General features: G+C 41.4%; 1 protein-coding gene across 7 annotated transcripts in view; it reads right to left on the bottom strand.

Annotated features, from left to right (window-relative positions):
- KLHL32 (kelch like family member 32) overlaps positions 1 to 20,028 on the bottom strand; it is a 101,307-nt gene that overhangs the window by 3,097 nt on the left and 78,182 nt on the right. For 5 of the 7 annotated variants that reach the window (XM_009649054.1, XM_009649059.1, XM_009649056.1 and 2 more), the window contains 3 exons: positions 13,665 to 14,391; positions 3,628 to 3,686; positions 1,000 to 1,192 (listed from right to left, as the gene is read on the bottom strand). In XM_009649054.1, the coding sequence (XP_009647349.1) occupies positions 1,000 to 1,192; positions 3,628 to 3,686; positions 13,665 to 14,391 (979 nt within the window). The remainder of the gene's footprint in view (positions 1 to 999; positions 1,193 to 3,627; positions 3,687 to 13,664; positions 14,392 to 20,028) is intronic. The other 2 variants (XM_035888772.1, XM_035888773.1) reach the window with 1 other exon arrangement.

Here is a 20,028-nt window from a genome sequence, read left to right as displayed (position 1 = left end):
CGTTCATTTCTCCAAACGGTGTTTCTGGCTATCCTGAGCTTCTAGTTAAGTTCCTAGATCCTTTGTATCCTTTTCAGTGGTAGACCTCAGAAACTAATGCAACGCCAAATGGAAGAGGATGAGAAGTGAGGTAGGCTCAGTTCTAGGACTCCTGTAGCAGTCTCTGCTGAAACTTTTTGGCAGCCAATACTGTTACTAATTAAGCTTCGAGTCTGCTGCACAAGAGAACGGCCCCAATGTTACTGCTGTCCTGGAAAGGCATCCTCTTCTGCAAAGCTGCTCTTGGTGCTACTCTGAGAAAGTGTCACATGCCTGTCTCTCCCAAGGATTTGAGGGAGTAGTACATCTGAGAATCGTGTTAAGTGGTGGCGAAGTTTGGTGGAATGGGTGGCAGGGGCAGTGAGTTGCAGTGCTTTGCAAGTTGCCACTGTTACAGTTCCTCCTAATGATGGTCAAGAGGAACTTCACAGATCCATAGCTAAACGAGTTACTCGAGCCATCCCTGACTTGACAGAATTCCAACAGGCACCTCCTTTTGGGTAAATTATTGAGAAGATATTGCTTACAAATAAGTGATGGTTAATTGACAATGCTTTATAATGCCAGCAGCAAGCACTACAAAATGCTATCATGGTAGAGATGGATCTGCCTGTTGAATACTCAAACAGGGAGCTAAATCTATCAGTGCAGGCAAGCCTTTGGAGAATCAAAAATAAGTACTGGTAATACTACAAGAAAGAATTTTTGTTTGCTTAATTAAATCATATTTATGTGCACCTTCTTAAAAAAATATCCTACAGTGTCCTAAGACAAATGTTTTATAGAACACCGAATACTGGAACAGTAATCAAGTGTCTTGTTGGCCAATGATAGCCCCTAAATCAGAGGCAATTGAGGCAAAGTCATGGAGTTCCACATACTAAAGGCATCTAAAAGGAAAAAGAATTGATGTTTTATTCTAACAGTAGTGAGTTTCTTCTGTTGGTGTACACTACTCGCCTGTCAGCATGTTGAAGCTGCAACGCGTCCACTGGTCGGCATCTATGCTGTAGGAGTCTATATGCCGAACCAGGATCCGATCATTGTTGTAGTCCAGATCATTCCCACCTAACACGTAAAGTTTCCTTTGGACAGCAGCCATGGAATGATACACTCTCCTCTGCAACATCGGGCTACGGCTTAACCACTTATTCTGGAAAGAGGAAAAGAGAACTTGTCTCAGCACTGCTCAAAGCCGTACCTATATTAGTAGTACAGTAATAATAGCATGTTAGCAGTGTTCTCCTTACCCTTGGCCAGAAATCACAAGTGTATATACCTCTGTTGTTCACATATTAAACATACATGTTGGTCATAACACTGACTAGATGTACTGGACTGTCAACACATGGTTTACAGTTCTCAAATTTGAATTCATTAATTTAATAGTATTTCTTGCTCTGTATTTTTTCTGTTTAGCTCATCAGGTTTCAAAACTTTTTTTCTTCTTTATAATTCAGTAGCAAATCCTCCTTAAGCAAGACTCTTAGATGTCTCCTTTGTATGCAGCGCTAAAATTATCCATACCAACTAGCTCTGTCATGAGAGAAGACAGATTCTTCTACCTTTCGTTATTCAGAAGCTTATTTGATCTTATCCTTGGGAAATGAAGCAACAGGGAAAAATAATTTCCTAAAGAATCTTCTCAAATGATTCATGTATTTCATTTAATGCTAACCCTTTATTTGTGGGCACTTACAAAGTAACATCCTCTTGCATATTTTTCTTCCCCATTAATAACATTCAAGAATTCTACCTGTTCTGCAGAGGGGCAAGAGGACGTGGAAGAAGAGGGATTAAAGCACAGAATTTTAAACCTAAGAAAACAATTGCTCCTGCTACGCTTACCAAATCAAACACCCTGGCAATGGACGAGATTAATTTATTTAAGTGAAGGAAGTTAAAACCTGTGAGGAAATTCTTTGTGTTGCATGTGCTACCGCCTGCGGTAACTCAAGAGCCTCTAACACTACTGCCTTTTAACCTCCACGATATATAGCTATACATTTCAATGTGTAATAGTTGAATATTAGGCATTAATGTTTGCATTAGTAGTCCGGTCTCTTAACACCAGACTATAGACACCATCTGCTTTGCAAAGCCTGCCTGCATCCCCTGATTATATCTTTAGCTTCCTCCACTGCAGTGCCTGCCAGGTGAGCTGCAAAGCACTGCAAAGGCAAAGAAACAGAGGGGCCTGGTGGGGTCATTTCTAATAAGCCAGCGTGTGAATACTAATCAGTGGTGGGGAAGCAGAGGTCACCCCAGCCGGCTTGTTGGCAGGTAGCTGTGTGCTCTGTGGCAGATGGCAGGCATTATCGACTCGCCACAAAGGCCTCGCGCAGAAGCAAGCGCTGGTGCTGAATGATAGAGTTATTGAGATTCTGTGCGAGATGCAAGCAGATGTGATGGTTTCCAGTACCCACCGTAAACAATATGCCAGCAGAATTTTTAAAAAGAGCTTGTGTGTACAAACACGAAGCGGACCTCATTTGAAGAATGCGAGCGCACACTTCCTCTGTAACTCTTTACACGCCAGCCCGGGTTTCTCATCGTCGGCATGGCACGCTGAAGTAGCCCTGCCACCGGTATTTTGGGGTGCAACTTTCACATCAACGAATAAAGAATCAAAGCAAAAGATACACAATAGAGAAACAGTATCTAAGTAAGAGTGTGTCCCCCTCATAAGCAAAATAAAAGCGCTGCCTGTAATTACTACTTGGATTTAGAACCAAATCAGGACGTGTACAATGGATGCATAAAACTGTACCTCAAAAAGAAAGAGGCAGGTGTGCCATTGCCTCCTTTCTGCTTCAGGACCTGTATGCGCTATGCTTTAAAAACTCAGTGGGAACGACACAGAAGTATCTCCTGGCACAACTTGGTTCCAAATACAGCGATCAAAGCCCCTGTCCTACAGAAAAGTCAATACTCTCCCACGCGGGTGTAAGTCAGGCTATGCAACTCTGATTGCAAGCTTAGGACTTTTAATTCCTAACACAAGCAAGAGGGCATAACCATGCCCTAACCCTCTGAGATGGTTACTGAGCCATGCTAACCTAATCAAAACACATGCATAATGTATGAAATAATCCCTAAAAGGTATTTTAGGTGCTTGGGTAATGAAATGATAGGCACCCTTGCAGCCAGCAGAAAAAGTCACGGCCAGGTAGTATAGTCCTGGAAGTATGCAGGAAACAAAAAGCCCATATATGCAATTCAAAAAAGAAATGCCAATGACAAGGAGCAGTTTTGTGACACTGACTTTGAGCATATGTTGCCCTGGGCTGCTGGATTACAAAAAGGAAAAGGAACAAACAAAATAAATACTGATAAATACAGGAGATTTAAACCACATTTCTGTATTTAATTTAGATGTTTCTAACACCTACAGGCTTAAAAAAATATAATAAAAAGCCAGGGTCTCCATTGCTCTGTTAAACTCACACATCAGTACAAAATGCATTTAAAACACCACTAAATCGAATGGTCAGCATTTTCAGCCTTACAGAATCATTGCATGTATTTGCTAAGAGACATGTATGAAGCCAAATGTATGAGAGAAAGACATACAACACAGACACCCACCTGCTTAGGATCATAGACCATGAGCCTGTTTTGATACTGTGCAGTATTTGTTACTCCTCCTATGAAAGAGTTTATACAGGTTACATTTTTTCGTATAAGCAAAACCAGGACCAAGATCAGGTACAGCAAAATAACCAGTTCTAGGGTTCATTTGCTGACATAATTACATTGCATACCACCACTTATGCTTACATTCCACTGCACTTTTTAATCTGGTTACAAGGTAGTAAGTAACACATTTGTCAAGCATCTAAAACCACAAAATAACAACACACACCCCTCCTCACATACACACCCACACTTACTTCCTTTGCAAAGCTAATTCTATGGGCTAAAAATGAGATAAAAATTGACCTATTTATAAATGACTGTGCATTCAGCCATTGTCCAGGCACGAAGATAAAACCTGTCCCTGTTCCAAGGAGCGTGCAGTGTGTGACACTGTTTGAAGGAGGAGGAGGAGGTGGGCTTGCATCAGAGAGAAGGAAGAGGTCGGAGAGGAGCTCTGCCTAACCAGGAGCATGATGTGGGATGCTGGAAAGCATAGCACAACCCTGTGCAACTGCACTCACCTATATATATTTGAAGGAAATTCTGCATTTAGTCTGTATTACAGAGAGAACACCTCTGGTTTAGTTATAGACATATGTTGGGAGGTTCCTCCATAGTGACCAGAAACAACTCTACTATTAGCATACGTACCTTTCAATAATGTTTGGAAAGCAAGGTATCTATCAATGATCTGGATGAGGGGGTTGAGTGCACCTTCAGTAAGTTTGAAGATGACACCAAATTCAGCGTGAGTGCCAATCTGCCTGAGGGGAGGAGGGCTCTGCAGAGGGATCTGGACAGGCTGGATCGATGGGCTGAGGCCAACTGTATGAGGCTCAACAAGGCCAAGTGCTGGGTCCTGCCCTAGGGTCACAATAACCCCATGCAGCGCTACAGGCTCAGGGAAGAGTGGCTGGAAAGCTGCCTGGCAGAAAAGGACCTGGGGGTGCTGGTTGACAGCCGTCTGAATATGAGCCAGCAGTGTGCCCAGGTGGCCAAGAAGGCCAACAGCATCCTGGCTTGTATCAGGAATAGTGTAGCCAGCAGGAGCAGGGAAGTGATCATGCCCCTGTACTCTGCACTGGTGAGGCCACACCTCGAATACTGTGCTCAGTTTTGGGCCCCTCACTATGAGAGGGATGTTGAGTTGCTGGAACATGTCCAAAGGACAGCAACAAAGCTGGTGAGGGGTCTGGAGCGCAAGTCTTCTGAGGAGCAGCTGAGGGAACTGGGGTTGTTTAACCTGGAGAAGAGGAAGCTGAGGGGAGGCCTTACGGCCCTCTACAACTGCCTGAAAGGAGGTTGTAGTGAGGTGGGTGTTGGGTCTCTTCTCCCAGGTAATGGGCAAATGGACGAGGGGAAATGGCCTCAAGTTGCACCAGGGGAGGTTTAGGTTGGACATTAGGAAAAATTTTTTCATGGAAGGGGTTGTTGAGCATTGGAACAGGCTGCTCAGGGAAGTGGTTGAGGCCCCATCCCTGGAGGTATTTAAAAGACGGACAGATGAGGTGCTTAGGGACATGGTTTAGTGGTGGACTTTGCAGGGTTAGGTTAACAGTTGGACTTGATAATCTTAAAGGTCTTTTCCAAGCCAAACAATTCTATGATTCTATGATAAAGCACCTCAGAAAAGCCTGGAATAGAGTCTGGCCCAAATAGATGCCACAAACCAACTATTTACCTCAACACAGTATATGTTTAATCCCTGATCATCCTGTACTTTATCGGTTTTAAATGGAAATCTCACTGAGTAAACTGGTGAAAAAATGCTTCAGTCTCAATTCTGTAATCTTACCAGCATAAATATGTTCTTGAGTGTGCTCAAGCCTCCTGGGGAGGTGGTGACACTGCAGCACTGCCACAGGTCCCAGCTTCCCCTCTGTCACTACCCTGGGACATGGGAAGATGGAACCAGAAATAACGCCTGCAAGCCACACCTCACCTTTCATCCTACCAGAAGGTCTGGACTTAACTAGGGCACACCAGCAGCCACACACCAGTGAAATTTATATAGTCAGACAAAGTTTTTATATTAGTTTTAACAGCACATGCCAATGACAGACAAAATCCACAGCAATGAGAGGAAGGAATTTCTTATTTCATATGTCATTACATTTGTTTATGCTTCGCTTTTTGCAAGGACATCCCCTGTTTCAGACAGAGCAGCAGCAGAGCTGCTTTCATTCCTGCCAGCTGAGCTATGGCCCCGTCCTACTAAAGGCCATGGGGATTTTTTCTTTTATCCCCAACCAGTCTTAACCTGCCTCCATGCTGGGGAATCCTCATTTTGCCAGCCTCCAGCTGCACCTAGCACAGCATTTTGGTTCAGAACCATACTGTGATTTTGAAGTGACTCCCCCACCTCTCACACGTCATTTCAGGCTGCAGGGTGGTACTGGTGCGCGTTCAAGTTAAAGCAGAATCTCTGCTCCAGATATGCACCAGTTGTGCTCCAGTACCTAACCAAGGCATAAAGGTGTGAAATAATAACTGGTCTTTCAGATGGTTTTGTACCAGCTGAGTGCTGGGAATGTTTGGTCCAGAGGACCAGAATAAATCCAGTTCCAAGCAAAAACTGTGAACTGTACATGGAGTAGATATAGAGAACTGGGTACCAAGGTTTTGTCTGCTGATCTGCTCCTACTGGGCTCAGCTACTTCCTAACATAGATGTACCCTCTAATCACTTCAAATAACTTGAGTGAGGCCAAGAATCTGATCAACGGATAGCAGAAACTATGGATAAATCTATTCAGGAATCTTGTCTTCAACCACAGTGGCAGGGAGGAATGACACTACTATCTGGGTGCATCTCTGCAAGCACCAGCCTGTACTGGGCCCCCCTACCCATGGACGGTAGCACAAGCTCCCAGCTCAGAGACACTTACAGGCTACGAGACAGCCAAGACAAGATGTAGTCTTTCCAAACTGTTTCCATCACACTATGCCACACACTGCCCATCACAGCTCCCGAGAAGCACACACGCAAGAATACACATTGGGAGGCGATGACTGTTCCCATATCTAATCTCACAACCTGTTATTTGTCTCTACACTGGGGTACAGACTTCACAGTGTTAGTGGCCGTCAGCCACACGCGCAAAACAATCTTTTCTAATATCTGTTTTGTAATTTGATTTTCTTTTACATAGTTATTTTCACTCCTAGCATTATGTTTAAAAATGAGATGTCAGATTAGTATTTTGAGAAATAAAAATCACAGTTATTTGGATGATTACCTCCAGAATGTTAAACTACAGCAGATGCATCAGAAACAGAACACTGTGTCTTGTATTTCCATTCAGAAAGGGCACCTTAATTTGGGGGGAAAGACGTGGAAGAAGAAGAGAAAGAAGGGTGTTGCCTCCTCGTAAAATAATGAAATAATCAAATAAGCAAAATTATTTGCCTCTCTTCACAAAGAGCCCTTCATATCAAGTACACAGCTTACATTTTTCCCCTTGCAATATTGCTCATCTTCTTCACTTTTAGATTAATTTACCAAAATGAGATGCTAAGGATTTGCATACAGATTTGACTACACAAAAATAGATCTGGAATTAATAACAGTCTCTATATGTTTTAATTTCTTCTAGACTGGAGTACCCTTGCCTCCAGCAGTATTCTTGGCTTTGAAAGTCATCAAGCTGATTTGTCTGCTCTTAGGTTATGATGCCACATGCTGCTACACTGTCCCCTGCAATCAAAGTGCTCGCAGAGATAGATTCCATGCCTTCCCCTAACAAGTATATTTTATAGATTGGCAGTTTTGATCTCCCCTCCCCAGGGGGATAATCTGCATCTTAACAGGTTTCTATAGATACATCTGTCATTAAATATGCCATCTTATATCTGCATCAATTTTCAAACTCAAGTTCCTCCTAACTTTGAAGTGCTATAGCAAAAGTTTACAATTTTCTGCCAAAATTCAAATTTAACAAGTCTGCAATGTCCTCTTGAACTCTTTTTTTTTAAAAATACTCCAGGCAGCTGGGAAAGGGCAAAAGAAGAGCAATATGTCTCTTAAAAAACAGGAAAAGTGAAAAAAAAAGTTTAAATGGTACTAAAAATAATACATACTTTCTCATAAAAACTGGGGTAATTCTGAGATAATTTCTTAAACTTCACTGCAGTGCTTTCTATGAGGAAAAGAGGGGAAAGGCAGGGAGGCGTCATAACTACACTTGAAAAGAAGTGTTTAAAAATACAAACCACGCTATTAAATTTGATGTCAAGCAATAGCAGCTAATGTGGTAGTAACCCATCAGTTAAGGAAAGAGAAAACAATGTCTGGTGGGGTGAATGACAGATAATTTACAGTTTGGTCAACACTTGCTGGATTTTATAAACTGCACCGCTTTGACATGAGTAGCTTGCTTTGAGGACTAGGGTTTCCAGGAGGCAAGAAGCACTCTAAGGAAGAGCCTGAGTATTTTTTGCTCTTAAAGCTGCAAGAACACGCTCATGGGAAGCCCAGCATCCAGCCTGTGGGCTTACAATGTTTCTACCCTGCCACACTCACTGTTGCTCACTCCCTTGCAGGCTGTAAACCCTGCTTTTTAAGCTCTCCAACACCCACAAGTTCCCAGCTCACACAACAGTGCTCCTCTACATGGAGAGGTCCTGGAGGACTCCAAAACCTGTCTTGTCCAGCCCTTGCCCACACATGTGAAATATTTTGCTTTGTTACAGTCCCCCAAACAGTCCACAAACTGCACTGAAAAGGACCTTCAATAAAGACACCTCCAAAAAGAGAAGGGGGGGGGAGGCAGTAGATTCAACACCATTTTCCCCAATCAAAAATTTATAATCCATATTTATAACATGTCCTAGTGAGACCCCCATATGACTTGAGAAGTCTAATCCAATCCAAATCCCCCAGAAAAATCTCACAACTCTCTCCAAAGTCCCCAAGTGCTAGGCTGCACACATGAATCCGAGTTCGTTGGGAGATGTGTAAAAAACTACATGTTGGCAAAGAGCTCCCACGTGTATTCCTTCCAGCAAATCCGGGGAATATATAGAAACTCATGACATGCGCCCCAAGGTGCTCTGCTGTTTTAAAATAGAAATCTCTCCTCTCCTACGCATCTGTGTGTTAAACACAAGATAACCCTTCCGCAACACGTAAGCCCCCTGCCTTTCACTTCAGCCAGCCCAGGTGCAGCGAGGGCAGCTGAGCTGGAGCACACTCGCCCACCCTAACGGGTGCCCTGGAAGACACCACCAGCAGCTCAAATTAACAATTAGCTGCAATCCAGCTGCAAACAAGAGGGCTACAAGCCCTAGTTTGTTTGTGGGTTGTTTGTTTGTTTGTTTTTAAAAAAAAGCATTAAACCCCAATGTTTACATTCAAGCTAAGAAGAATCAATGGCATCAAACCTATAACCTTCATGCTTGAAAGGTGTGAGACCCATTTTCTTTGTTCACATATAATAATAATAGTAATATAGAAACACTGTTCTATATACAGACTAAGACTGGGTCACTGAGGCAATTTTTATGTACTTGTTAAGCTCCTGCTCCTGGTAATTTCTGTGCCTGCTACACTGCAATACTTGATTTAGTTAGACACTGTAGTTTCCTATTTATTCCAGATCTATTTTTCATAAAACAATTTTATAGGCATTTACTGAGAAAAAATCTTCTTCTCCTCACAACAAACAGCATACTGATAGTAAGGTAACATTTTTCCCCCCAAATCACTTCCAAACTCAGAATAATTCTCCAACACATGTGATCTCCATCATTTTTCTGATCAAAATTTCCATCATTAGGGAAAAAATAATAACTGAAAAAAAAAAAAAAAAAGAATCTTGAATTTTGAAGAAAAAGCTGTTAAATACAAAGCAACGGTATGGGGGTGACTTGTTTCTCCCCCCCAAGCTGAGTTTCCATGTGCATGTCAAGATGTGATTCTAGCTGACACGCTTAAGGTCAGGCAACTCGGACCTCTGCGAAACAACAGCATAATACTTTGCTTTAGAGAAGACTTTTCATGTGCTAATCTCTTGAGCACTTGAGGCTGAGGGGAAGCCTGGTTATTCCCAGCTGCAGGTGCAGGAATGGCCCAGAGCTGAACTGCCTGGCAGAGGTTCCCTGCCCTTCTCTGTCCCCACGGGCGCTCCACCTACACGGGAGGAAGAAGGTTAACGTGGATGGAAAAGTAGGTCTCCAGATTTGCATGTGCGCGCCACAGAGGATGCAGGGAAACGGGCATAGTTCAAGTTCTCACTCTTATGGAAAATATTTCCCTGCTTTTGTGGGGAATGATTGTTAGTAATGTTGAACTCCAAAGGGTTTGGTTCACTTCGTTTCTCTTTCACTCAAATACTTCACTTTTCAAGCATGTGGCATGCAATTCGTTTGTGAAATGGGTCACAGTGTCAGATGTTAACTGGGGCCTGTAAGATTCATCCTTCTATAAAATTTCCAAACCATCTGCCCAATGTTGTACTGTCAATACAGAAAACTTATTTTAATGAATTCTCATTTACTTTTTAAAATAAGAAAATAAAACAAAATGCGGGCTGTGAAAAAATAAAGAAAAGACGAGAAAAAATAATGACACAAATGTAAAAATATGTTCCACAATATATGGAGCTCAGACAACTCAAGAGCTGAACCCACTTGTGCTGACCAGAGGGTCCAACTAGTTGCAGAGTGCAGAAGGCTCCCTCTGAGCCTTCCGACAGGTGAAAAAGCCCAAAGGGGTGGTGGCAGCTTAGAAGTCCCTCTGTCACCTGAAACACCAACCACCCATCTCCTACTGCCAGTGTGTGCTTACAGCATTTAGTTTAAATACACTCTCCTTCCCTGCTGCCTTTGCCAAGTTTTTATGCTCTATTATTTTTTATTCCTTCTCACATTTGTCCCAAAGGAGCAGCAAAGTAAAGCGGACACTGAATCCCAATAATAATAACAGAAACCCCTTAAGTCTAGTCAGCTTTTGATTAGAAAAGCCTTTAGAAGGCAAGGGGCTGTAGCAGAGGCGCTGATGCTTTGGCTATAGAATAAGTAAATGGTCTGTGTGCAGGTCATGTTTTGATGACTCTCTCCACAAATACAAGAGCTAGAAACTTATATTATCACTATTTAATTTATTCACTTACTAAAAAAACTGGGCACATCCTCATGGTTACCTTGCCAGCTGGTAGTAGCAGACTGACTTTGAGAGCTCTTGCTGATGACCTGATTTCCCAGAAAAAGCAGCAGGGATACAGCTCAGAAACATCCCTAACTCAGACTAATTTTTTAATTACTTAATTTTAGGCCACAATCTTCAAAATTCTGTTCCCTCCTGAATTACTGATTACTCTTACGCTAACACTTTACTGTTGATGATGAACAGTGGATTTTTTTGAGCAGTGACTACTCATGTTTTTGGAACAATAGAACATCTCTCGGTACTGTTCCCCTGCCCCTGAATACACACATACAGCAAGCTACATTCTAGCCCTAAGCAATTAATTAATACTAGAAAGCTACCTACAGTTACTGTTTCTCCCTCTGCTTTTATCTATAAAACAACTCTATTCAATACACAGAACCCAGTTTTCAATCTGTATGTAATTCAGATCAATACCCTACTGAAGTATTGCATCGCATGCTCTTGTAATTCATAATCACCTGTCAGAATCTAGCAACTCAAAACTGCTAAGCATTTTCTCAAAACCATACAAAACACAACCAAAAAGTCCTGTCTATCTTATTCCACTGCCAAAACATTGCTCCTTACTGTGATGTTACAACAGAAGTTATGTTGGTAGCATTTTCAAATATAAAAGGAACAATACTGATAAAATATTTTGTGTTGTTTTGCCCAGTTTTAAAGAGTTCGTCTAATAGGCTTCCACTTACCTCTTCCCCTGATTCTACAGCTGTATTAGAGGCATATCCTTGAACAGCATATCACACTGCTTCATTATATAAATGCAGATAGTATTTAAACACCCAGGCAGGCATGCATTTCACTTACGTAACTAAGCACATTAATTAATCCTCAGCATAATTTTCCCTTTCCTAGCATATCTGGAAAGATTAAAAGTAATCTTCAACCAGTCCCACATTTGACTTAAAAATCTCTATCAAATACTTCCTTGGGGGCTTTTTTGTACAGAAAAAAAAAAGAAATTAAGAAAAAAAAATATTTTTTTTTTTCATGTACTGGAACAAGGACCATGCTCTGATGGATGTTTCTAGTGCTCATTCAATGATTTTATACGAACACACTTAATTTTTTTTTTTTTTTTCATGTACTGGAACAAGGACCACGCTCTGATGGATGTTTCTAGTGCTCATTCGATTATTTTATACGAACACACTTACACAATTTTCTAAAAAGGTCTGTTTTTCATAAACAGAGACTGACAAATGTAAACCACAAGAGGAGGGGAAAAAAAATTAATCAAGACACAACAGTAGTAGCATCCATGTATTTGAATTGCCCACCACACACACACATCTCTCTCCACTGATAAAACAGGAAAGGCAGTGGATAAACAGCATAATGCTCTGAAAATGCCCAGCTGGTACCCTAAAGCAGAAACCCTGTTTCTGTACTGTACTTGGGTCTCAAAGCCCACTGCGTGCATGCTTCGGCATTAACACACAGCACAAACTCTACAAGACTCTTTTGATGCCAGTTCTTGACCCAAAGCACCTGCCAGGGATCTTGGTGATTTTCTGTGTTCTGTCATGCTTTTAATTCCAAAGTAATTACTCACGATTTTAGTGTATATGTATAAAAATAGATATCCGCTACCTCCCCCCACCAATGCTTGGGTATCCATTCCCATAAAGCACTTAATCCATATGGGCAAAAAGATACATCTGCAAGGAAAGCTCCACTAACCTCAGTGACATACTTTGAGAATCCCCAAACCATAGAATCATTTAGGTTGGAAAAGACCTTTAAGATCATCCAGTCCAACCGTTAACCTAGCACTGCCAAGTCCACCACTAAACCACTGTCCCTAAGCACCGCATTTACGCATCTTTTAAATACCTCCAGGAATGGGGACTCAACCACTCCCGTGGACAGAAGCACAGCAAAGGCTTAAGTAGCTAACCTAATTTTTCATTCACATACCATCTTTTCACCAGCGGGATCCCAGACTACATTAAAATACCCTGAGGGTATACACAGTGAGGATGACAATCACTGAACATTTTCCTCAAGGGCTGGCCTCATTTACTCATTAACTTCCTTAATAAATACTACATTATAATCTTCTGTGACACACTTCTTACTAAAAGGTGGTGGTGGGGGGGTGTTCCTGTCAAAGTACATTGACAGGAACCCCCCCACATTGACTGAACTGCCTGGGTGGGTGTGGTCTCCTTCTCTGGAGATATTCAAAACCCACCTGGACAATGTCCTGTGCAACCTGCTCTAGGTGAACCTGCTTTAGCAGGGGGGTTAGATTAGATGATCTCCCAAGGTCCCTTCCAACGTTTGCCATTCTGTGATACATCATACTAAGTTGCAAATGATATGTTAAAGATTACAAACCCTATACTTTCATCTATCTGTGCCATAAAGCTATGGCTGCATCAAGCAGTCATGTGCACTTGTTATGGACAGAGCCGTGCATGACTTCTAACAAAGATCATCTTGGCCTGTTACAATATCCTCAAGAGCAAGTGGGAGCAGTTCACACACCTGCCTTCAAGCCCTGCATCTACACAAGCCAACAAGCACTTCATTCTCCATTTCATTATGAGGAATAAATGCAGTGGTACTAGATCATACTACAGAAACTGGGTCTTGTTTTTTGTTTTTAGGAAGCACACAGAATGGAATGTTATGCTCCTATACTTCTAATTAGGCTTGATTTTATGCTTCCAGGCTTAAACTCTTTGAAATACCCATCCCCTAAGAGAAAAGTTATCCTGACACATAAACATAACAAGACTTATTAGTTTCATTCGAGACAGTATTTTGGTATTTTGTTAGTACCTCAAACTGTGTGAAACGTTTTCTACCTGATATCCAAAGAAGACCATCCACCACATATCCTGCATGGCATGAGAGCGATCGATCAAAGGACTGTACAAAGGTCCACTTGTTCTTCTTGGGGCAATAGCGTTCCACTGTAGGTAACACTTGTCGCAATTCATTTCTGCCCCCTACTGCATAGAGGTACTCATCCACTGCTCCCAGCACAAAGTGTTCCCGACAGTTCTTCATTGGAGCTATCTCAGCCCAAGAGTTAGTGCGGGGGTCGTATCGACAGGCAGTTCTTACCGCACAAGTGCGCCCTGTGGAGTGCTCTGCCTCTCCACCAGCTACAAAAAGAAAGTCTCCCATGACAGCAACACAGTGATGGCTTCTCCCTACAGGCATAGGCGCTAGCTCGCTCCAGTTTGCAATCCCTGCGATATGAACGTTCTCTTGATCTACTGGATTGAAGTATCGCAATTCCTTCACTTTACAGATTTCACGTTTTTTCCCACCAATAATGTAAAGTGTGTCTGACTGGAAGCGAGGTTTTGTCCTTCTGGTTTGCCAAACTGGCTGTGCATAGACGCTCTGGTGGTAAGCCAAGGCCTCATTAATAAGAGCGGTCGCAGTTTCACTAGCTTGGACAAGAGGATGAGAAAGAGCTACGGTATGCAGTGTATCCACATCCATAAGGCCAAAGCGGACATACTGGAGAAGGTCATCCATGTACTGGTAGCGGCAGTTGTGTTCCAACCACCTCACAGCCAGCTAAAAATGGAGGGGAAGGAAGGGAAAAACAAGACATCAATTATTTGTGTACAGTTCTGTCAAAGTTTGGTCTTTTTAAAATTGTGCTTGCATTCCAAGAAGAGCTAAGTACTTGCCTCAGTAGTGATATTAATCAATATAAAAAGGAGTTATGAACGTATGTGAGTCAACATAAAACATATGTACTAAAACTCCATCTATAACACACATAAAAGCTTTGTATTGCACCAGTCCTCCTAAAGAATTTCCACAGCATTATCAGATTGCAATACTGCTATGCAAAGCTCTTGCTGTGCAAACTGGTAGTGATGCTGTAGAGACCACAATATCCCAAAATCAAGCTGCTGGAGCAATAATATAAATGTAGGGACTCTGATCACCGGAGACCATAGGTACACTAGAAAAAGAAGCAAGATTATGGTTAGATGATTAGAAAAGCCCATTCTCCCCTCCATCTTTCATTCAATTTATAACAAAATATTGAAGGAATATAACAAAATACATACTGAATCCTTCAGGTTTTTTTCTTCTTCATTTATTTTATTCATAAAGTGGAGAGAAGTGTAAAGGGACCAGAAACTAAGCAGAGAAGAGAGAATCAGAGAAGAGGCTTTGCCGATTTGGGACTGACAGAAAGCAGCAAGGAAGACTCTAAAACTGTTCAGCAGTTGCAGCTGGTATCAACAGCCAAAATTAAACAGCCTTTAAATTACATAAAGCATTTTGAATCCAACCAGGTCTAAGAAGAGGCTAGGAAGGGCCTAAACCATTTCAAGAACTGTTGTGTAAGTTGTCCTTGAAAAAAATCCAGTGATGAAGACACCCAGACTTCCTCAGGAAAACCATTCCCACGCACAGCTATCCTCTTGGACAGATTTTCCTTTTACCTCTGCAGGAGCTCTAAACTCTTCAACTCATTGCCTCATTTTTCACCTTTGGGTTTATACTCCAGAGCTCAGGAACCCCCAGACCAACCCCTGAAATTAATCCATCCATACAGGATGAAAAAGCAGTCTGCTACCTTGCTTTTTTCCTCCACTGCCGATGCTTTTCATGTGTGTTACAGTTTCCTCTTCTCTGAATGAAAAAGTCTCTCAATCATTCTTGGGTCACATTTTCTAAGCCTCTGTTGCTTGGCTCACAGTTCTCTGTTACTGAAAGGAAATGCCCCTCTTTCTTAATGTTTGCTGCTGAAAACTGGATAAAATCTTCCTCTTAAGGCCGTCGTAGTAGCGAATAGATTCAAGGATCACTTTGATCATACCAATCTATGCCATTCTTGTTTGTACTTCACTACATAAGACTGTCAGTGCACTACGACATTGCTGATTCATGTCTAAGTTCATGACTGAGTACTACTCCCACCTCCTTTTTCTGCAGAACTTCCACAAAATGTCATGCTTTCTCTGTCATTACTGAACTCTCTATTTAATTCAAGCCACTGCTCCAATCTGTCAAGATCATCCTCAATCCTAATTACATTTTCAAATGTGCTTGAAGACCATTCTACCTTCTGATTGTCCGAAAACATAAAGCCCTTATTATTCTTTCATCCAAGCCATTAACAAAGACATTGACTAGTTCTGGATGAGGACAGACTCCTCTACTTGAGACTTCTTTTCATCCTGACAGAGAACTTGTGGAGCAGAGTTTCTAGCTAGCTGCACGATAACAAGTTTCAGCTAAAACTTACTGCCCCGTATTGCTCATGGGAATGTCACATGAAGGAGCTGAAAAGAAAGGCTTCTCTCTTACTCAAGGCTTTCATATATGCATGGTTTATCAAGTTTATTGCTGCTTCTGTAGTGTCTCGGAGAGAGAAGATGACAAACCAAACCCACCTTCTTATTAAGATTAATTTGAAACACTTTTGCTCCCCTGTGCTATTCAATCCCTCTGAAACAAAGAACCAATGAAGGGCCTCAAAAATTGCAACAGTTCAGTCAGTTAAATGCTGTATCAAGTCTCAAAATGTGCATTAGCTATATGTATTTAGACTTGTTAGTAAAAACGGGGTTAAATACATTTGAAAGTATTCATGGACTTGAAATTATTGAGCATTATATTGACATGTTCTGAATCCAAATCCACATGTCATGTGTCTCCTACAGGGTGGTTTTAGGCAACTCCCTACTCCATGTCTTAGGCCATGTGAATCTTTCCTCAAAGTTTTCAGAGGTACTTAGCTCTCATCATTGACTAGGCACTTGAAGTGGAATTCAGGCTATCTTCATCATGACGAAGACACCAACTGAATTCATACCAACCAAATGATGCGTGGGTTGCTGTATTAGAAGAATTTACAAAACCTGAGTTCTTATCTGTCACCACTTGCATCCAACAGACTGGTTTCTTTTGCATATAGTTTGTGGCTTCACTAAAATGGCATTGTGGAGGCATCACTTGTGCTTTAATGATAGACATTACAGACTCTCAGAAGACATGCACTATATGTAAACCAGGTCTTGGTAACCACAAGGCTTTTAAAGGAAGTTTAATATCAATGCCTGTTAGTATCTTAGAACTTCACCCTTCCTCTTTCCTTTATTGTCCTCCCTCCTGCCCCCCAATAAATACTATATAAGCACACAAGCAACTCGACATACATTCATACCTTTCAAAGACATAGTATCTGCCTTCATTTCTGCATATGGGATGTGTGACCATCTGCAGCAGGAGGGATGGACATCTCCATTACAATACATTTTCTCTGCTGCAGGAAGTTTGGCAAAAGCAACTTGGTTCATACTGAGTTTGGTCTGTACTGAGAATATTCCTGGAGTTGTAAAAAATGTTTCACTGAAACCAATAATGCTTGATGTTTCTCTACAATCACAGAATTTCTAAACCACCACAGCGATGGTGCAAAGTGATACAAAGATTCTATTGGCATTCATAGGAGATGTACAATCTATTCCTGGTTTTGAACCAAAACTTTCTCCATCCTTTCCTACACTATTTCATCCCCACTCATCTGTCCTGCATCTTTATTGATGAAAACTTTTGAATCTTTCCAAATTAAATGTATTGCAACCTTTACATGCTGCACCTAAAGATATCTTTGGTCTGCACTATTTCCACCTTTCTCTTCTGACAAGCAACTGCAACAGCAATGGAGAGGGTAAGGTGAACCCCCCGCTATTTTTTGTGTAGGTTGCTACTGGCTGTTACCAGACTCCGTGTCTGAGGTCAGTTTGCAGTAAAGAACTTCATTTTACTGTCTTAATTTAGAAAGCAGGGCAAAGAACCCTGCACATCACTGTATCACCTGGATGGTCTGTAGGCATTTGATAATTAACAGAGAAGCTCTACTGGGTCTTAGGGAGGAAACTGAGGTCTGAGAATCACAATGTGTTTAGAAGCTCCTGTCCAGATCAACTCATGCTACTGCTGAACACAATTTGACTACAGCATTCTGTGTGACCCACACCTAATCTGTGGCACTCCAAGACAGAGAAAAGACCATAAGAGCTAAAAGCTGTAATGTTTTTATCTCCTTGTTTTGCTATTGGTAACAATGACTGTTATTCAATTTTAAATGCCATAAATTCATTTTGGGACACTCCTTAAAAATAACTACTAGGAATTCAAGCTACAAATGTAGATATTTATATAAATCTATTTATATAACAGGCCCAACTCCTAACTGTGACACAAGGCTATGGAGCAGGTCATATGGCTTTAGGGACCACAAACTGAGCCTTAGACTTACACATTTGTTATGCAGCACATATTGTTACGGTGCTCTCTAGCAGAACATGGTGTCTCACACTATGGAGACATGGAAGAAAATCGAGTTATCTGTGTGGGTGAACAGATATTGTAGTCACTGGGTGGTTTGGCAGCTATTGGAAGGCTGGAGAAGTTCAAAGGAAAGAAAATTAAGTTCCCAAACAAGTCTTTTGCTTGTAGTACAAGTAGTCACTGATGGACTGTAAACAGTTCTAAATTTCCTTCAGTGTAAAGGAGACAAATACAACTCATGAACATATGGCAGAAGCGCAAACTTCCATGTAGCATTGATAAATATACAGATGTTTGCTGATACACAAGTTCCACAACCTTTACTCAGTTTTTGTTTAATCCAAATTTAGAAACTTGGTGCCTACGTAGAAACTCCAAAATTCACCCTGTCCATGCACAAATTACAGTGTCTATTTTTTAGCCTCCCCGGCAGCAGTGATTAGCAACTATAATCAGTATTGGCAAAATAAACTCGAAGCCATTGTACCCTTTATGACATTGCAAGGAGAGACATTCAGACTTCTCTAAGGAGATACCAATGGCACTTGAAATTACAACTGTGTTTAAAACGCAAACAAGTAAGCAAGCAAAAACAAAGCGACCACATCCAGAACTTCGAGCTTTAAAATATTTCTATCACTGCTAAATAATTTACAAAGATAAGGAAATACTCCTAACTCCTAGTGCCATATAGGCAAATTCTGTTTAAACTGCTAGAAGCTTCTTTTCTATTAATTTTAATGTATGAGTGAGAAAAGGAAGCTACAGCCTAGTGCCTATATCAACTTCAATAAATAATATATTTTGCCATGTTCATCTTCTAAACTAAGTAAATGACACAAGTAGGCCCTCAGAAGGACAGGATTTTCAAGCCTTAACCCAAAGGATTTTTCTTCTCCAAGGTTACATTACTTGATTTAGCAATGGAGTACATTCTCAAAACAGCAGAAAACAGATGGAAAAATATATTGTACCACAGCTGGAGCGTACATCTAAACACACCTGCATGTTGGATTCTGGTTTCACTGTATTTCCAACAGCTGCTTCTGCTTCCAGCACAGTGCTTCAAACAGTCCAATTCACACAGCCTCAGAGCATGGCCCTTCCCTCACTGCTGTTAATGGTATATGTACCACATATGTACTGCACCCGGAGAGGGCACAGAGGCAGTTGGAGGTTAAAGCTGAATTAAGAGTTTCACCCCTGTCAAAGGTAACCCTGCAATAAGTAGTTGCCCGCCAGCTATCCCCAGAAACAAGCAAACCCAGCACACCCATGCCTTGCCCATTCCGTGTCCTCCTGCAATCCTTCTCACACCACTCTGCAGGGAAACGTGGCAGACCTTCACTTGGCATCACAGCAAGTTTTCTAACCAGAAAAGCCAAGCTACTTCATGAGTGCAAAAAGCTTGACATACTCATTAGACCCAGGCTCACTTGGAAACTACTTTAAGTCACAAAATCAGCGAGAGGCAGGGGCCACGGGAATTCCATTAAAGCCATCTTGTTGATGTATACATGTTGTAGCCACAGAGACTGCAAAAGAATTATGCTAGTTTATACTGTCTAAGGTCTACTAATAACCAAGATGAAGCCAAAAAGCGATAGTAGTGAAAAAAAATGAGGGGTTTGGAGGTTTGGGGTTTTTTTAGCAACAACAAATAAAAGGAAACATTAAATTTTATAAGGTTTCAAAACAATGAATTCACATTGTCTCATTAAATCAAATGGATATCTTAAATACAATAACAGAGCAAACATTCTCATTTTAGGAGAAAGGATAATTTTAGGTACAAAAAAGCGGAGGGAAGCATTTTCCTAGACTGATATCAAATATATTCAAAACAAATTATCATATTTCTCAGTGACAGTCTGATAATATACCAGGGAAAGA

This window comes from Egretta garzetta, unplaced genomic scaffold (assembly GCF_000687185.1).
Source record: "Egretta garzetta isolate BGI_Z169 unplaced genomic scaffold, ASM68718v1 scaffold231, whole genome shotgun sequence".
Lineage (NCBI taxonomy): Eukaryota > Metazoa > Chordata > Aves > Pelecaniformes > Ardeidae > Egretta > Egretta garzetta.
The sequence above is the reverse complement of the archived record's forward strand: the minus strand, read 5'-3'. Positions and strand labels throughout refer to the sequence as shown.